The sequence below is a fragment of the Hyperolius riggenbachi genome, chromosome 7 (genome assembly GCF_040937935.1).
Source record: "Hyperolius riggenbachi isolate aHypRig1 chromosome 7, aHypRig1.pri, whole genome shotgun sequence".
NCBI lineage: Eukaryota > Metazoa > Chordata > Amphibia > Anura > Hyperoliidae > Hyperolius > Hyperolius riggenbachi.
Window position 1 is genome coordinate 155780720 of NC_090652.1, and position 15277 is coordinate 155795996.

Consider the following 15277-nt stretch of genomic DNA (forward strand, 5'->3'; position numbering starts at 1 on the left):
GAAAACTGAAAGTCAAGTGTGTTCCCTGCCTGAAAGATAGCTTCCAAAATTGTGGGACTTTAAAATGATCAAGATTATTATTTGTGAGCTACCACCCTTGGGAGGCTATCCCTTTCCCTCCTTTTATGAATAGCTTGATACAACTGATGTCTCATGCATGGTTGCATGGCTGTGTCCCAAAGTGGTACATCATAGATGGTCTATTTAGAGAACTCCTAACGATCGGCAGGGATTACTTCCATTTTCAAGAAGGCAAAGCATTACGTACTTGCCATAATAGTGAACTAGCCGACTTCAAAGATGTAGAAACATTTACCATTTAAACTGAACACATGTACATATTTTCCATTCCAGGTGGCCTATGCTCTGAACTTGTCTGCTCCCCTAGTGGGATAAGTGTTACCCTGGATGCCGTGAAACTGAAACAAAAGAACATTGATGTTACATCCGTTCATCTGCTGGACAGAAGGTGTACTGGATTTCCCTATGATGATGAGTCTGTGTATATGACGTGGTCGCTAGGACAAGGCATATGTGGAACTGAGCTTATTGTAAGTATTTTGGTCTTATGCAGTGAAAAACAGTGTGATTTTCACTGGAGATTTACGTATGTGCCTTTTCCTTTATTTCCTTTACTTTTTGTGGGCAGGCAGAGGTACACAGGGCAGTTCTTGCCATGGCATCAGGAGACACATCTGCATATTGGAGGCAGCCTATAATTGAAAAAATGTATTCACCTCTCCTCATATACTCTCTTTTACGTCCAGCATAAGCTTTGTATCAGATATCGTTTTCATGAGGAGCAGACACCTATTGGGCTGGGCATAAAGCAAACCTGTGAGTTTGGAAAAGTTTAAAAACAAACAAAAACATACTATCTGAATCCAGATATCTTCAGGACCGCTCTTTTCCTGTTTTTACTCCTTTGGTAAGATTTGGTTTGGGGTGGTAGGGCCAGCATCCACCATGCCTCTGGTCTCTCTCCAGGCCCTAGGCAAATGCTTAGGTTTGCCTTGTGCATGGGGCAGGAGGTGTTGCAGCAGCCAGTGGACACCAATCATAATAAGGATGGGATAGCCAAGCCAATAGTGACAGCCAGTTAAAAAAACTGAAGCTCTGTTTAGATCCCATGTCTATTGAAATTAACTCTGTGGCTGACTGTTTGTTCTCTCTCCTCCCTCCATGTCCCTTTCCCCGCCTTTCTTTGCTACTAATGTTCATTATCTCATACATTTATAGTCACTTGAGATTTACTTTGAAAAACGTTGGTCCTGTGAATGCAGTGGGCATTACTGCTGCAAGGAAAGGCTAGTGAAGAAGCTTCTGACCATTTACTCTCAAAATGTTGTAGTGGACCTGAACTCTTGCACAGGACAGAAGGAAAACATATAAAATGCATCCCGTATGTCTTAATAGAGTTGTGCCTGTCTAATTCCTCCTCATTTGTGTCTATTCACAAGTTGTAATTTGATCTCTCCCCTGTGTCACGTGACTGCCATGGCAGATAAGCAAATACGCTAATTTGAAAGCACAGTATGGTAACAATATGTCTGTTTCCATGAGTCAGGAAGAAGAAATAGTGCAGATGTATTTCAGGATTTGTATCAGCTGTAACAAAGAAACGTTTTTGTTTAAAGGTTATTATGCTGTTGTGTAGCTTTTAAAACAGAGTAGAAGTTCTGAGTTCAGGTACGCTTTAAGCTAATAAAGAAGCTACACAGATGATGACTGAATGCTTATTCAGAGCTAGGAAGTATTTGTATTTGAAGTTTTGATTTATCACATATCATGATTTATCTCTAATATACTTATGTTTTGTTAAAGGTAACTGGCACTCATGCCATTTATAAGAATTACATTTACTTGCCACCAGATCCTCAAGCAATCATATGGAGAGAGGCCATCATTATTAATGTCACCTGTTCATATCCATTGAACATGAATGTCTCTCTTCCTGGAGTCTTATGGCCTGATTTGAGGTAAACATACCACTTACCATTTTTATGTGCGTGTCCCTGAAGCTATCCAATAGGTTCACCTTTCATTTTAGCTTTTCTTTTTATTCACCAGACATCCTGAAATTACCTTTAACAGAAATTTTAACCAACAGCAGAACAAATGTATTTAAAGAACCAGGAAACTTTCATGTATTTATTGTCTTTTTATTTTTACCTGTCGCATGATGATCTCCACAATGCTACCAAGGAGACACACACAAAATGGGAGGAGGCAAAGTAGTATGCATATGCAATGGGTAAACTTAGGTTGTACTGTAGACCTGAGGAAGGTCCCACAAAATGCATCATCTTTTCATGTGTCCAATAAAATTATTATCTTTAAACCTCCCACCTGAGGTAAGATTGGTTGTTACCCACGTTTACCCCTTTCATACTACATTAGGGTGCCTCCTCCCATTTTGTGTACAGTTTTCCCCTTCCTTCAGGGGTGTCCCGTTATAATTATCCGGTGGTTCTTTTTTGGAGGGGAGTGGGACCCAACCTATGCTGATAAAAATACCCAATCTGCGTGGAGATAGAATTCTCTACTTGCATGGTACTGTGACTGCCTAACAGCAACCCAGGGTTGTAAGTAGTATTTATTTCACACATTATTTAATTGCCTCAAAATACTACACTATCTGGCGCTCCTGGTGTTTTCTATTTCCCTTTTCTTCTCCCATTTCCTGAAGTTTGTGACCTAAGTTTCATCCACCAGGCAACCCCTCAACTTAATGAGACATTTACTTCATATAATGTATGGATACTGTATGTCCTGTGGATCCACTTCAGCATATGTAAGATGTCAATGGACAGGATATGTATGGCACACATTACTGTGTGATTCTGGTCGCCACAATAGGGAAGATGGAGTCTGTGCTCTGAGAGTGGAGCACTGGCTTCTGTTTTCAGTGGAGGCAGAACATTTGTATTTTACCTCCTAAATTAAAAAAAGTACACATGTTATTTAGCTCTAAGTATTCACTTTTGATTGTACAATTCCACAGTCCAAAACATACTGTCTATCTCCCACCTGGCCTCTACCTCACTTCCTCCTATCCCAGGCCATTAGCAGGTTGTTACTGTAGGTAAAAGGTAGGGCATGCCAAATTAGTACAAAATTCAGTGCACCAGCCCTTGATCAACCTCTATAGCTAATACGGGGATGATGTACAAAGTACAATAACAAAATGAATTGCTCAGTACAACCAAATTGGATTGTAATAGATTCTGGGTTCGCCTATTACTATAATGTGCAAACTAGTCAGTATCCGTAGTTAGTCTCTGCACTCATCACCAGTAAATACACAGTTGCTATAATTGTTGCTCAGATAAAACCTGTAGGTTTTGCAGTGTCACTTGAATTTAGCACACAATCCAGAAGTTTCAGGTTTAAGGTATTTCTACTGTTTTCTGTTGCCCCTATTCAATTCACTATATCGCCTAAGTTTTCTCCTAGGTGGTATCACACATTATCAATAACATGCCTTTTAAGTCACGAGCAAGCAGGAAAATACTTCTAAATCAGGGGAGGACTGGCCAGGGGGGAGATTTCCCCCCAGGCTGCCTCTCATTTAATGATTTAGGGCTGGCACTGTGCCTGGTGAATTCAGGTTTTTGTATAAGGCAATGTGAAACACTAGGCTGAATGAGGGAAATAAACGCCCAATTACAGAGCAATTGCAGGCAAGCTAGTAAATATACACAGCATGATACAGAGCAGAGGCTCGCCTGCATGGTCCGTGGGGAAAAATCTGTCTAGTCTCTCACCATTGTTAACTGCATGTGCACAGCTACATAAGATATTGTCTAGGTTAAAAAGTTTTTGACAGTCCCTAGACTCCAGAAGGGCTGCTTGCAGGACTTGTGTAAGAGATAGAAACCCTGACTGTTGTAACTCAAAATGTATTATGCGCCCCCCAGTGCCAGTGCATTTATACTTTACCTGTCACGCTGTCCCTTGGATGTCCTTGCTGTATTTCCCACATGACTACCAGCATATAGCACGTGGGGCACGTGTGTGATGTCATTTGGGCTGGGGCTGCCGTGAAAACGGGCCTCGAGTTTGTGTTTTCCCCCCAGGCCAAAAGGTCCCAGTCCTCCCCTGTTCTAATTATTGAATAATTTCGACACTACTTTTTAATCTACTTGTTACCTTTTAAGTTGTGGAGTACTGAACAGTTATTTTAAACAGAGGATGAAAAATCATCTCCTAGAACAAAACTTATGAGAAAAGGTGAATTAAATAATGACTATTGGCTTTGATTCATGAAACAGTGGCAATATTACAGTGCACGCATGATGCATGGCAATATTACCGTTCTTTTCGCACCTAAGCTCCGTGGTACTCCAGTAGCGCATCCATTACTATGGTCCTGTTTGTAAAGATTTCAGTTGAGCATTCACACAGGAGTGAATGAGTATATACAGTATAGTGGGGGACATTTATCAAGAGTGTCTGAGACAAAATATTGGTAGGTTTTTAGAAATCCGTGCAGAACTGTCTCAGACATATTAAGAAATCACTAAATAGTGCAGCTTCCTTCTCAAACTGCTGTAAACTGGACACAATAATAGAAATTGAAAACAGCGCTCACCATTTATCTGGCAGACGTGTCAAGTGCTATCAAAGTCCCACAACGCACTCTATTGACACAAAAATCTGCACAAACTCTCTATATACTGATATCTCACAGTCTATAGTAAACTTTGTGTACAGTTCTCTGAAAAATAGATATTGTGGAAGTGCAGCAGGACGCACTAGGTTACACTAGTTCAATCAGTTACAACAGGACAGTCCACGCTCTTGGTAAATAAGCTCCCTTAGGGTACAGACGTACCAGATCCTGATGTCTAACGACCAATTCTTGCATCCGGGGTGTAGGCCCCCGCCAGTGGCGGCTCCAGGAAATCTTTTTAGGGGGTGCTATGCAGGTGCTGGACCAATTTTGGGGGGAGCTGACGGCGAAAAATGGGTGTGGCTACAACCTGCGGCGCGCGTAGCGCGCCGCGGCGAAAAAATGGGCGTGGTCATGACCGGATGAGGGCGGGGCTAACTGTAATTTAAAGTGAACCCAGGGTGAGAGTGATATGGTGGCTGCCATATTTATTTCCTTTTAAACAATACTAGTTGCCTGGCAGCCCTGCTGATCTATTTGGCTGTAGTAGTGAACTGAATTACACCAGAAACAAGCCATGCAGCTTATCTTGTCAGTTCTGACAATATTGTCAGAAACCCCTGACCTGCTGCATGCTTGTTCAGGGTCTATGGTTGAAAGAATAAGAGGCAGAGGACCAGCACGGCAGCCAGGCAACTGGTATTGCTTAAAGGGAGATAAATATGGCAGCCTCAATATTATTCTCACCTCGGGTTCCCTTTAAAAGTGCAACGCAAAGACAGAGGGCCCAAGTTTTGGTGACCCTTTTCCCAGAAAATTCACATAATTGTGCAGGTTTTCTCAAGAAAATACACGTAATGTGAGCAGATTTTAACAAAAAACACGTCCAATGACCCCAATATGCACAATCGGTAGCAGATATGGCCCCAATATGCACAATCGGTAGCAGATATGACCCCAATATGCACAATCGGTAGCAGATATGACCCCAATATGCACAATCGGTAGCAGATATGACCCCAATATGCACAATCGGTAGCAGATATGACCCCAATATGCACAATCGGTAGCAGATATGACCCCAATATGCACAATCGGTAGCAGATATGACCCCAATATGCACAATCGGTAGCAGATATGACCCCAATATGCACAATCGGTGGCAGATATGGCCCCAATATGCACAATCGGTGACAGATATGGTCCCAATATGCACAATCGGTGGCAGATATGGTCCCAATATGCACAATCGGTGGCAGATATGGTCCCAATATGCACAATCGGTGGCAGATATGGTCCCAATATGCACAATCGGTGGCAGATATGGTCCCAATATGCACAATCGGTGGCAGATATGGTCCCAATATGCACAATCGTTATCAGATATGGCCCCAATATGCACAATCGGTAGCAGATATGACCCCAATATGCACAATCGGTAGCAGATATGACCCCAATATGCACAATCGGTAGCAGATATGACCCCAATATGCACAATCGGTAGCAGATATGACCCCAATATGCACAATCGGTAGCAGATATGACCCCAATATGCACAATCGGTAGCAGATATGACCCCAATATGCACAATCGGTAGCAGATATGACCCCAATATGCACAATCGGTAGCAGATATGACCCCAATATGCACAATCGGTAGCAGATATGACCCCAATATGCACAATCGGTAGCAGATATGACCCCAATATGCACAATCGGTAGCAGATATGACCCCAATATGCACAATCGGTAGCAGATATGACCCCAATATGCACAATCGGTAGCAGATATGACCCCAATATGCACAATCGGTAGCAGATATGACTCCAATATGCACAATCGGTAGCAGAAATGACCCCAATATGCACAATCGGTAGCAGAAATGACCCCAATATGCACAATCGGTAGCAGAAATGACCCCTATATGCACAATCGGTAGCAGAAATGACCCCAATATGCACAATCGGTAGCAGAAATGACCCCAATATGCACAATCGGTAGCAGAAATGACCCCAATATGCACAATCGGTAGCAGAAATGACCCCAATATGCACAATCCGTAGCAGATATGACCCCAATATGCACAATCCGTAGCAGATATGACCCCAATATGCACAATTCGTAGCAGATATGACCCCAATATGCACAATTCGTAGCAGATATGACCCCAATATGCACAATCAGCATCACCTGAAAAAGAAAAGAAAAACCCATTTACTCACCTACAGCCAGAAGACCTTCTTTCCCGACCTCCTGTCCCGAGTCCCGACCTCATTGTGGCGCGCAGCGCCCGCGCGCCCACGATCCTCTTCCTTCACGACGTCACGACGAGACTTCCTGCCTGCATGCAGAGAGCAGGGCTACGGGAAAATGGCCGCCCGAAGCCATGCACTGCAGACTCGAAGTCTGCAGAACAGGGCTCCGGGCGGCCATCTTACCGTAGCCCTGCCTGCTGCTCCGTGCTGCCGCTGTGTGAACTGACTTGGCGTCTTTTAGACGCCTGAAGTCAGTTCACTCCAGGGGGTGCTTGGACAATTCTAGGGGGTGCTCGAGCACCCCCTTGCACCCCCCTGGCGCCGCCCCTGCCCCCTGCCCCCCATCGCCTCTCGGGCACAGTGTCAGTCATTTGGATTCCTCCTCGTCTGGCTTTTACTCACTCCTGGGGGGATGACCCGCTTCCTGATATGGTTTAGGCTTGTAAAAAATATATAAATGACAGAGGACCGGCATCTAATAGTGCATTACTCCTTTAATAAAAGATCCATAAAATGTCCATAAAAACAATGTGATGGTACTATAGCGGGTATAGTTACAAAACTGGGATAGGAGGAGTTAGCTCCCGGGTGGCCCACCCACTCTCTCCCCACTCTCATGTCACCACTCTCTGCCGTCGTTAAAATAGAAGGAGTTAGGCCCAGTGCACACCAAAACCTCTATCAGATCCTCAAAACCGTAGAGGTTTTTGAAGCAGATTTCAGAGCGATTCTAGGCATGTTTAGTGAGGTTTTCTAAACATGCCTAGCGTTTTTTAGAGCGTTTTTGTGAAGCAAATTTCTTAAATTGTTACAGTAAGCTGTTACTGAACAACTACTGTAACAAAAACGCCTGGAAAACCTCTCTGATCTGGCGTTTTCCAGAGTGCTTTGCGTTTTTCATATACTTAACATTGAAGGCAGAAACGCCTCAGAAATCCAAAACATGCTGCAGCCCGGGAGTTTACGTTTCTGTTCCCAAGGCATTCCCTTTGGCTGCCCAGTTGTTGCTCATGGAATCGTTAAGGATTACCGGCAAGAGATTGTCAGTAATATGATTGGGCGTGCGCTTCTCTTCAAGCACGAGCATGGCTATACTGCGCCTGTATGGGTAAGCCAGAGGAGCCACTCGTGCATGAGTGACTCCATGTTACTGTGCATATGCGGCCGTGCTTGTGCAGCTGTAGAACAGCCACGCTTGTGCCAGAAAAGGAATGCGGCCCTGATCAGCTGGAGGGTCTGCAATCAGCAATCGGGGACTAGAGGATGCTGTGGGCTGCCTTTTTAGAACTCAGAGGCTTCCCTCACACGAGGTAAAGATGTGTTTTTGAACTGAAAGTCTCTTTAATTAGTCACCCATCTAGTGGCAAGTGTATTTTATTTTTTGTTACCTGTACTCTTGTAAATATCTTAAATAGTGTAAATAGTCTGATTTTCCCATTTTTTTCGATCTAAATGATCGAATCGAATGAAAGTTGAAAATATTTTTTTTTTCGATCAAGAAATTCGAACGATTATCCCGTTTTTCCGAAAAAAATCTGTTCGAACATGATGGAAAAATCTTTATATTCGATCTAACGGAATAATCAAACTAAATTATCTAATAAATAAAATGAAAAATTGTACCATGTATGGCCACCTTAACTGAGAGGGATATGGATGTTTCCTTTTAAACAATACCAGTTGCTTGGCAGTCCTGCTGATCTCTTAGTAGTGGCTGAATCACACACCTGAAACAAGCATGCAGCTAATCCAGTCTGACTTCAGTCAGAGCACCTAATCTGCATGCTTGTTCAGGGGCTGTGGCTAAAAGTATTAGAGAAACAGGATCAACAGGAGAGTCAGGCAACTGGTATTATCTTAAAAGGAAAAATCCATATCTTTCTCAGTTTAGGTTCCTTTTAACTAGCAATGGAAGAAGTGCACCTAGAAATAAAATATCCTCACTGTATTGTGTCACTTATTTGTGTCTTTATAGCATAGTGTATATCGGCATTGAAAATTCCGGTCAATTTAAGGTGAAGATGGCAATTTACAAAGATATCAGCTATACGACTCCCTACACTGACTCTGTTATATCCCTGTCAACTCAATCGAATTTATACGTTGGCGTCTATATTGAAGACAGTGGAAATGCTGCTGTTGACTTCAGTCTTTTGATGATAAACTGTTACAGTACCCCAACCAACAACATCTATGATGCGGTGAAGTACAACATCATAATAAATCAGTAAGGCACTAAAGTAGTGTAATATAATAAGATCTGTACAATTAGTCTACTGCTATTTCTTAAGGATGCTTATCATAGTAAGAATGTGGAAACAGACACTTCTGCTATATAAAATGCCAATGTTCTGGTCTGTCATTCTTGTTTTGCATTAAATAAATTCTGAATTATATATCTGCAAGAACAATGCAGTGTCTGGAATTTCAAAAATATTTAAGAGTACCTGAGGTAAAAATGAAAGAGCCTGTCTTAATGAGGATGGATGGGGTAGGGTCACGGGGTGAAATACTTACCTGTCCTGACGTGTTCGGGTCCCCTTCTCAGCAGTGTGGTCATGGGCCATGGCCATATTTCCGAATCTCTTCAGAAACCCCCACCTGTGCTGTTGTGGCCCGCCCCCCAGCTTGGCAGCCACCAATTAAACAGTGGCTTCCGAGCTGCGAGTTGGCTGCAACAATGCAGATGGGGTGGCCAGATTCTGGCTCTGTAATTTTTTACTTAGAAACTCTTTAAAGAGACTCTGAAGCCTCTTTTTTTCTCCGCTTTTGTCATATAATCCTGTTCAGCATGAATGCCCCAGTGAAATCGCCGCATCCCCGCGGCCATGCACGCCAATATGGATTCGACTGCATTCTGCATGAATCTGAAGCATGCCATCCAGATTAGCACCACAGTGTGATCTGGACAGCAAGCCACTAGACAGATAGGCAGTGTTTACCTGCCCCATCGTTTGTGAAGAAAAGCTGCAGATTCTGCCCAGATTCGGGCACATTGGAAATAGGCACTTAGTACTGTTCGGGCCAGTGCACACCAAAATCCTGTAGCAGATCCTTAAAACGCTAGAGGTTTTTGAAGCAGATTTTCAAAGCGATTCTAGGCATGTTAAGGTTTTCTAAACATGCCTAGTGTTTTTTTGGAGCATTTTTGTGTAGCAGATTTCATATATTGTTACAGTAAAGCTGTTACTGAACAACTACTGTAACAAAAACGCCAGGAAAACTGCTCTGATATAGCGTTTTTCAGAGCGGTTTGAGCTTTTCCTAAACTTTACATTGATGCAGAAACGCATCTGCAAACTGCAAAAATGCTGCAGGAGCCACGTTTGCGGTTTGCTAAAAACCTCAAACCCCTGGTGTGCACCATTTCACAGGCGGTAGCGGTTTTGAAAACGCTACCAAAAATGCTTGGTGTGCACCAGTCCTTCCTCAGTTCCTATCTTGGCGACCGCAGGGGTCCACGTTACAGCCATTTGTGTTTATAGGAAGTAAATATGTGGAATGCTTCCAAAGAGGAACAAAGACAACAGTAACAATTTGGCAAAAGATCTATTTTTCTCCACACTATTTAATTTCAAAAAGGAAGTTTTTGGACTTTCCTATTCTAGTCTTTCAGGCACTTGTGTCACTTTTCCTGCCCACAAGGACAGTGGACAGTTGTCCATTGTGAAATCAGATTACAAAGAAAGCTTAAAAAAAAAAAAAAATTTAAAATTAGTGTGTTGTACGATAGACTGGAATGTACTGCTTATCTGGGAGTTTGCTTTAACTGGACACATTAATTGCCTTAGAGCATTAGTTTGAAAATTATTCTGTTACTTATTTCATGATATTATTTGGCAGGTGTCCTAACCCACAAGATTCAACTATAAAGATTTTAGAAAATGGTATATCCAGCCAAGGGAAGTTCTACCTTCAGATGTTCAAATTCATTGGTGATTACAGCTATGTGTATTTGCATTGTGGAGTTTATCTCTGCAAAGACACATGTGCTCCTGTAAGTACCGGTATATTTTTACTTGTGAATATATTTAATTCAATGAAATCAATAACATGTTGTTAAAAATGGGCAAAACAGAGGTACCAAATAGGAAAAAGTACACTAAAAACAGTTTAAAAGGGAGGCTGTAGTGGATTTACCTCCCAACAGAAGACACAATTTGTTTTAATTCTAGAAAAACAATATTGGCGTATGCTCCACTTTGCAATGTGTTTTGACGGTTAAGCTCGCTTCTTCAGGCAAAAGGGTAGTCATGGTGCCAAAGTCTCTTTGCATTATGCGCCTTACCCCTTGCTTCCAGTAACTACAACTACAACTACTTCTTAATATGAGTGAGGTTTGGTTTGGCCCAGCCGACAGATCTCTGCCAGAAGGCAGGCAGGATCAATGTAGTTACACCCCTGCATTCAGGCACTGGGGTGGAGGATGCAGAAGCTCTACAAATATTAGGTTATATTACAGTGTAGTATAGTAGTAATTTAGTCTGTTCCATCAATGAGTGCTAGCTGACCTCCTGCCATACTGCGCATGGCATATCATGTACGCATGCATGGCACCCCACCACCTCAGGTGTATGATGCACGCCCGTAGCCATGGTCCCATACATGTGCACTAGTACTCTAGACAGCGCACATGGTTTTAGATGGACGCAGACACCTGTGATTGTATTAGTTAAGATACAACATATTATATACTCTACAGACACAGTGTGGCAATATATAACAGCAGCAAAGTTGCCTGTGTGACAAGGATCTTGGACTTGCTGAATTTTTGGGTAACATACTAATATAGATGGTTTTTCTGTATTCCAGAACTGTTATTCCAGATCTAGCAGTGACAAGCTGGAGGCGCAAGCAACTATGACTCTTGGGCCTATTCGATTATTATCAGGTACAGTATGGAATTGAACACACTACTAAATCACAGTTTTAGTACTCCTAGTTAACAACAAATAAGCAAGTAATATAATTTGATGTGTTCTTTGATTTAGAAGAAATCGTTACTAGGGGCAATGTACAACTGTAAAAAAAAACAAAAAAAACAATACAGCTCCATCAACTCTATCACCAAGAAAGCAAAAAAACAAAACAAAAATAAAAACCTCTGAAAGAAAAATTAAGCAGGCACCTTAGCAGCACATGTGCAGGCATAAGGGTAAACACAGAGCCCAACAAGTGCTGCAGAATTACGAGGCCAATGTTTACCTCCTTACCACCCGAGATGTGTATGGATGCGCACAGTGCACATGCATTTTACCGGCATTTGTAAAAGCAATGTAATGGGTGTTATGCAAATAGCTCAACTCACGTTCTATAAACAACAAGTATGATGCTTGTGTAACATGCATTATACCACAAACGTGTGCGTTGTGTACATAACACGAGATGAGCTATTTGTGGAAAGGCCGCTGTGTTTTTCCTATAAATACTGGTTACATGTATATGCACTGTCTTCAATTTATATTCAGTCATAAAATATGTCTCAAACAGCTGCTGCATACTAGCTATTTTTAAAATGCATTAAATACTTGTAATAAAGTTAAGTAAATATGGTTTTAACACAAATCTTTTTCTTATCCGGCATTAAAGTGTACCTGAGATGAAGGATAAAAGAAGTTTTATACATAACTAACTGGGGCTTCCTCTTGCCCCCTTTATGCTGAACCGTCCCTCGCCATCCTTCGCCACTGCCTGGATCGTCCACAATCTGACCCGGTAATTCGGTCACTCGAGGCCTGTCAGCTTAGGCGCAGTACAGCTGTGCGTGCTTCCCCATCGCACCTTGCATCATTCTGCAGAGGAGCAGAACTCTCCCAGCAACAGGAGCGCAAAGAGGTGCGTGCATCTGGCCAGGCCACGCATGCGCAGTAAGCCCCAACATTCACACTTACTGGGCCAGATTGTGGAGGAGGATGGCAAGGGACGGATCAATGTGAAGGGGGCTAGAGGAAGCCCCTGTTATGTATAAATCTTCTTTTATCCTTAGTCTCAGGTTTACTTTAAACATTAAAGGATAACTTCCCACATTAAAAGATAACTCCTGAACTCCTGAATAGAACAGATCAGAAGCATGTCCTCTAAATTTGTGTGAAATGTATGTGCAATCGAAATTAAAGTAAACTTGAGGTGAGAGTGTTATGGACGCTCTCATATTGATTTCCTAACAATGCTAGTTGCCTGGCAGCCTTGCTAATCTATTTGGTGTCAGTAGTGTCAGAAACAAGCATGCAGCTAATCTTGTCAGTTCTGACAATAATGTCAGAAACACCTGATCTGCACATGCCTGTTCATGGTCTATGGTATTAGAGGCAGAGGAGCAGCAGGGCAGTCAGGTATCTGGTATTGCTTAAAAGGAAAAGAAGTATGGGAGCCTCCATATCATTCTTACCTTGGGTTCACTTTAAATAAAGTTAAACATCTTTTTCTGAATGCCTAATAACGTCATTTTGTGACATCAGGAAAGCTTTTGTGCAGAGGTGGAGAATTTGTTGCAAAAATTCCTTATCAGCCTTAGGATCCTGATCTTTACATAGCTACATATATATAATTGTGTTTTTTTTCCATATGAGCAATCAGTGACTTTGATATACAGAAGGAAGCAAAACGACTCAGAACTTCTTGCATGACTATGTTTATCAACAAAATAACAGTAATGAAGTGAATTTTACTCAGGTATATGAAAGTCTGTGACATATACACGTGTACATGGGGTGCTAAAACTGCCAACTGTAACATTATAAAGTCATAACGGCCATCATATTTCGTGGGTGTAAATTGCTTAACGTAGTCCATTGTGACATTATAGGTTGTTACTCTATTCAGGGAATTGTGCTCCATAACATGTACCCTGCAGGCTATAAAGTTCACAATGGGCGTACAGAGTTCTCCTTCAGGCACGTAAAATTATTCCAGTAAGAAAATGGAAGTTCATAACCAATACCTCATTGCATAGTGTTCCGTAAATCTGGCACTTTGAACCTGGTAATAATGTTTTGCTGATGGTAACTGTGCACAAGCTCATGCACTGCAGGGAGTTGAAAATAATCGGTAGGTAATTCTTGATTGTTCACATTTACTGAATGATTCTTTCTTTAAAGTTGATCATAAAATCCAACTTTCGGATCGATTTTATCCTATTTAGCAATTGACCGAAGAATCAGTCCTTATCGATTGCCTTCATAAATGGCGAATTTTCTATACAATTCGAACAGTAAAATCGCACCGAAAGATTGCATTTCATGAAAAAAATTGTACAGTTAATGAACACCTTAAAGGTGGTGACACACCATATAATTTTTATGTTTGTTTTCAAGAATTTCAATCAATTTTCCTGATTGATACATTTAAAACATCTGACCACATGTGTGTTTAATTATTCCCCAATTATTTCAAATACTTGATTGAAAAAGCTAAAAAAAAACATTAATCAAGAATGTAACAATCTGCCCTAGACCTTTCTATTTTCATCAAGATTGATCAGAAAAATCTGCCACATTTATAGAAAAACATAGGAAATGCAATCAGATTTCTCAAACAAATGAGAAATAAAGCTTTAGATTTTTCTGTACAACCGATCCTTATTATCAAATAACTTTAAAATTGGATCATTTTACTGTATCGTGGGTCGCCACCTTTAAAGATGTTTCTTCATGAGGTTTCTTTTCCATTAACATTAATAATACTTTTGCTATTTTAAACCTACACATCGCAACACATTTTAATTTAGCTTCTTTCGGTAATGCGTGCAGTGTAACGCACGTTACCTAGTCGCTATTTATTTGAAACCCGGTCCCCGGTCCGCAGTGCACTTTGCACCGGGCTGCGAGTCTGGCATCATCTTTTACAGCAGCTCTTCTCACAGCAGCGCTACCTATACAATATACCTATATATATATATACTAGCTATACTGGGATAACTATACTACCTATACTGGAGCAACTATACTAGCAATACTGGGGCAACTATACTAGTAATCCTTGCTGCCCACCCCCGACTCCCACAGCCGCGACCCCAAACAACCCCCCTGATCCCCAGAGAAACATTCGGGCTGAAAAGCGGTTCCCGGGCTGAAAAAAGGTTGGGTTGAGTTCCCCAACCCTGTCCTCAAGGCCCACCAACAGAACATGTTTTGCAGAAAACCACACACATGCACAGGTGGGGTAATTAGCATCTCAGCAGAGCTGATTAACTACCTCTGTGGATTTCCACAAAAAGCAGTAGCTAAGCTAACTTTTTTTTTTTTTTTTTTTTAAAGAAGTAAAGCGCTGTTCAGTGATGAGCAGCGAAATTCCGAATTACAAAGCAAAATCGTAAAGTCAAATTTTAGACTATTGCATTAATTTAGTATGTAATCATAATAATAATCCATAATTTTGCAATTGCATGTCATTTCATTAAAATGTCTTGG

The 15277-nt window shown here is 41.6% G+C and overlaps 1 protein-coding gene across 1 annotated transcript in view; it reads left to right on the plus strand.

The window, feature by feature from the left end:
* Positions 1 to 15277, plus strand: part of LOC137525697 (uromodulin-like) — a 61819-nt gene that overhangs the window by 21561 nt on the left and 24981 nt on the right. Inside the window, exons 4-8 of the mRNA XM_068246859.1 lie at positions 355 to 551; positions 1825 to 1979; positions 8845 to 9096; positions 10713 to 10866; positions 11682 to 11760. Of these exons, the coding sequence (XP_068102960.1) occupies positions 355 to 551; positions 1825 to 1979; positions 8845 to 9096; positions 10713 to 10866; positions 11682 to 11760 (837 nt within the window). The remainder of the gene's footprint in view (positions 1 to 354; positions 552 to 1824; positions 1980 to 8844; positions 9097 to 10712; positions 10867 to 11681; positions 11761 to 15277) is intronic.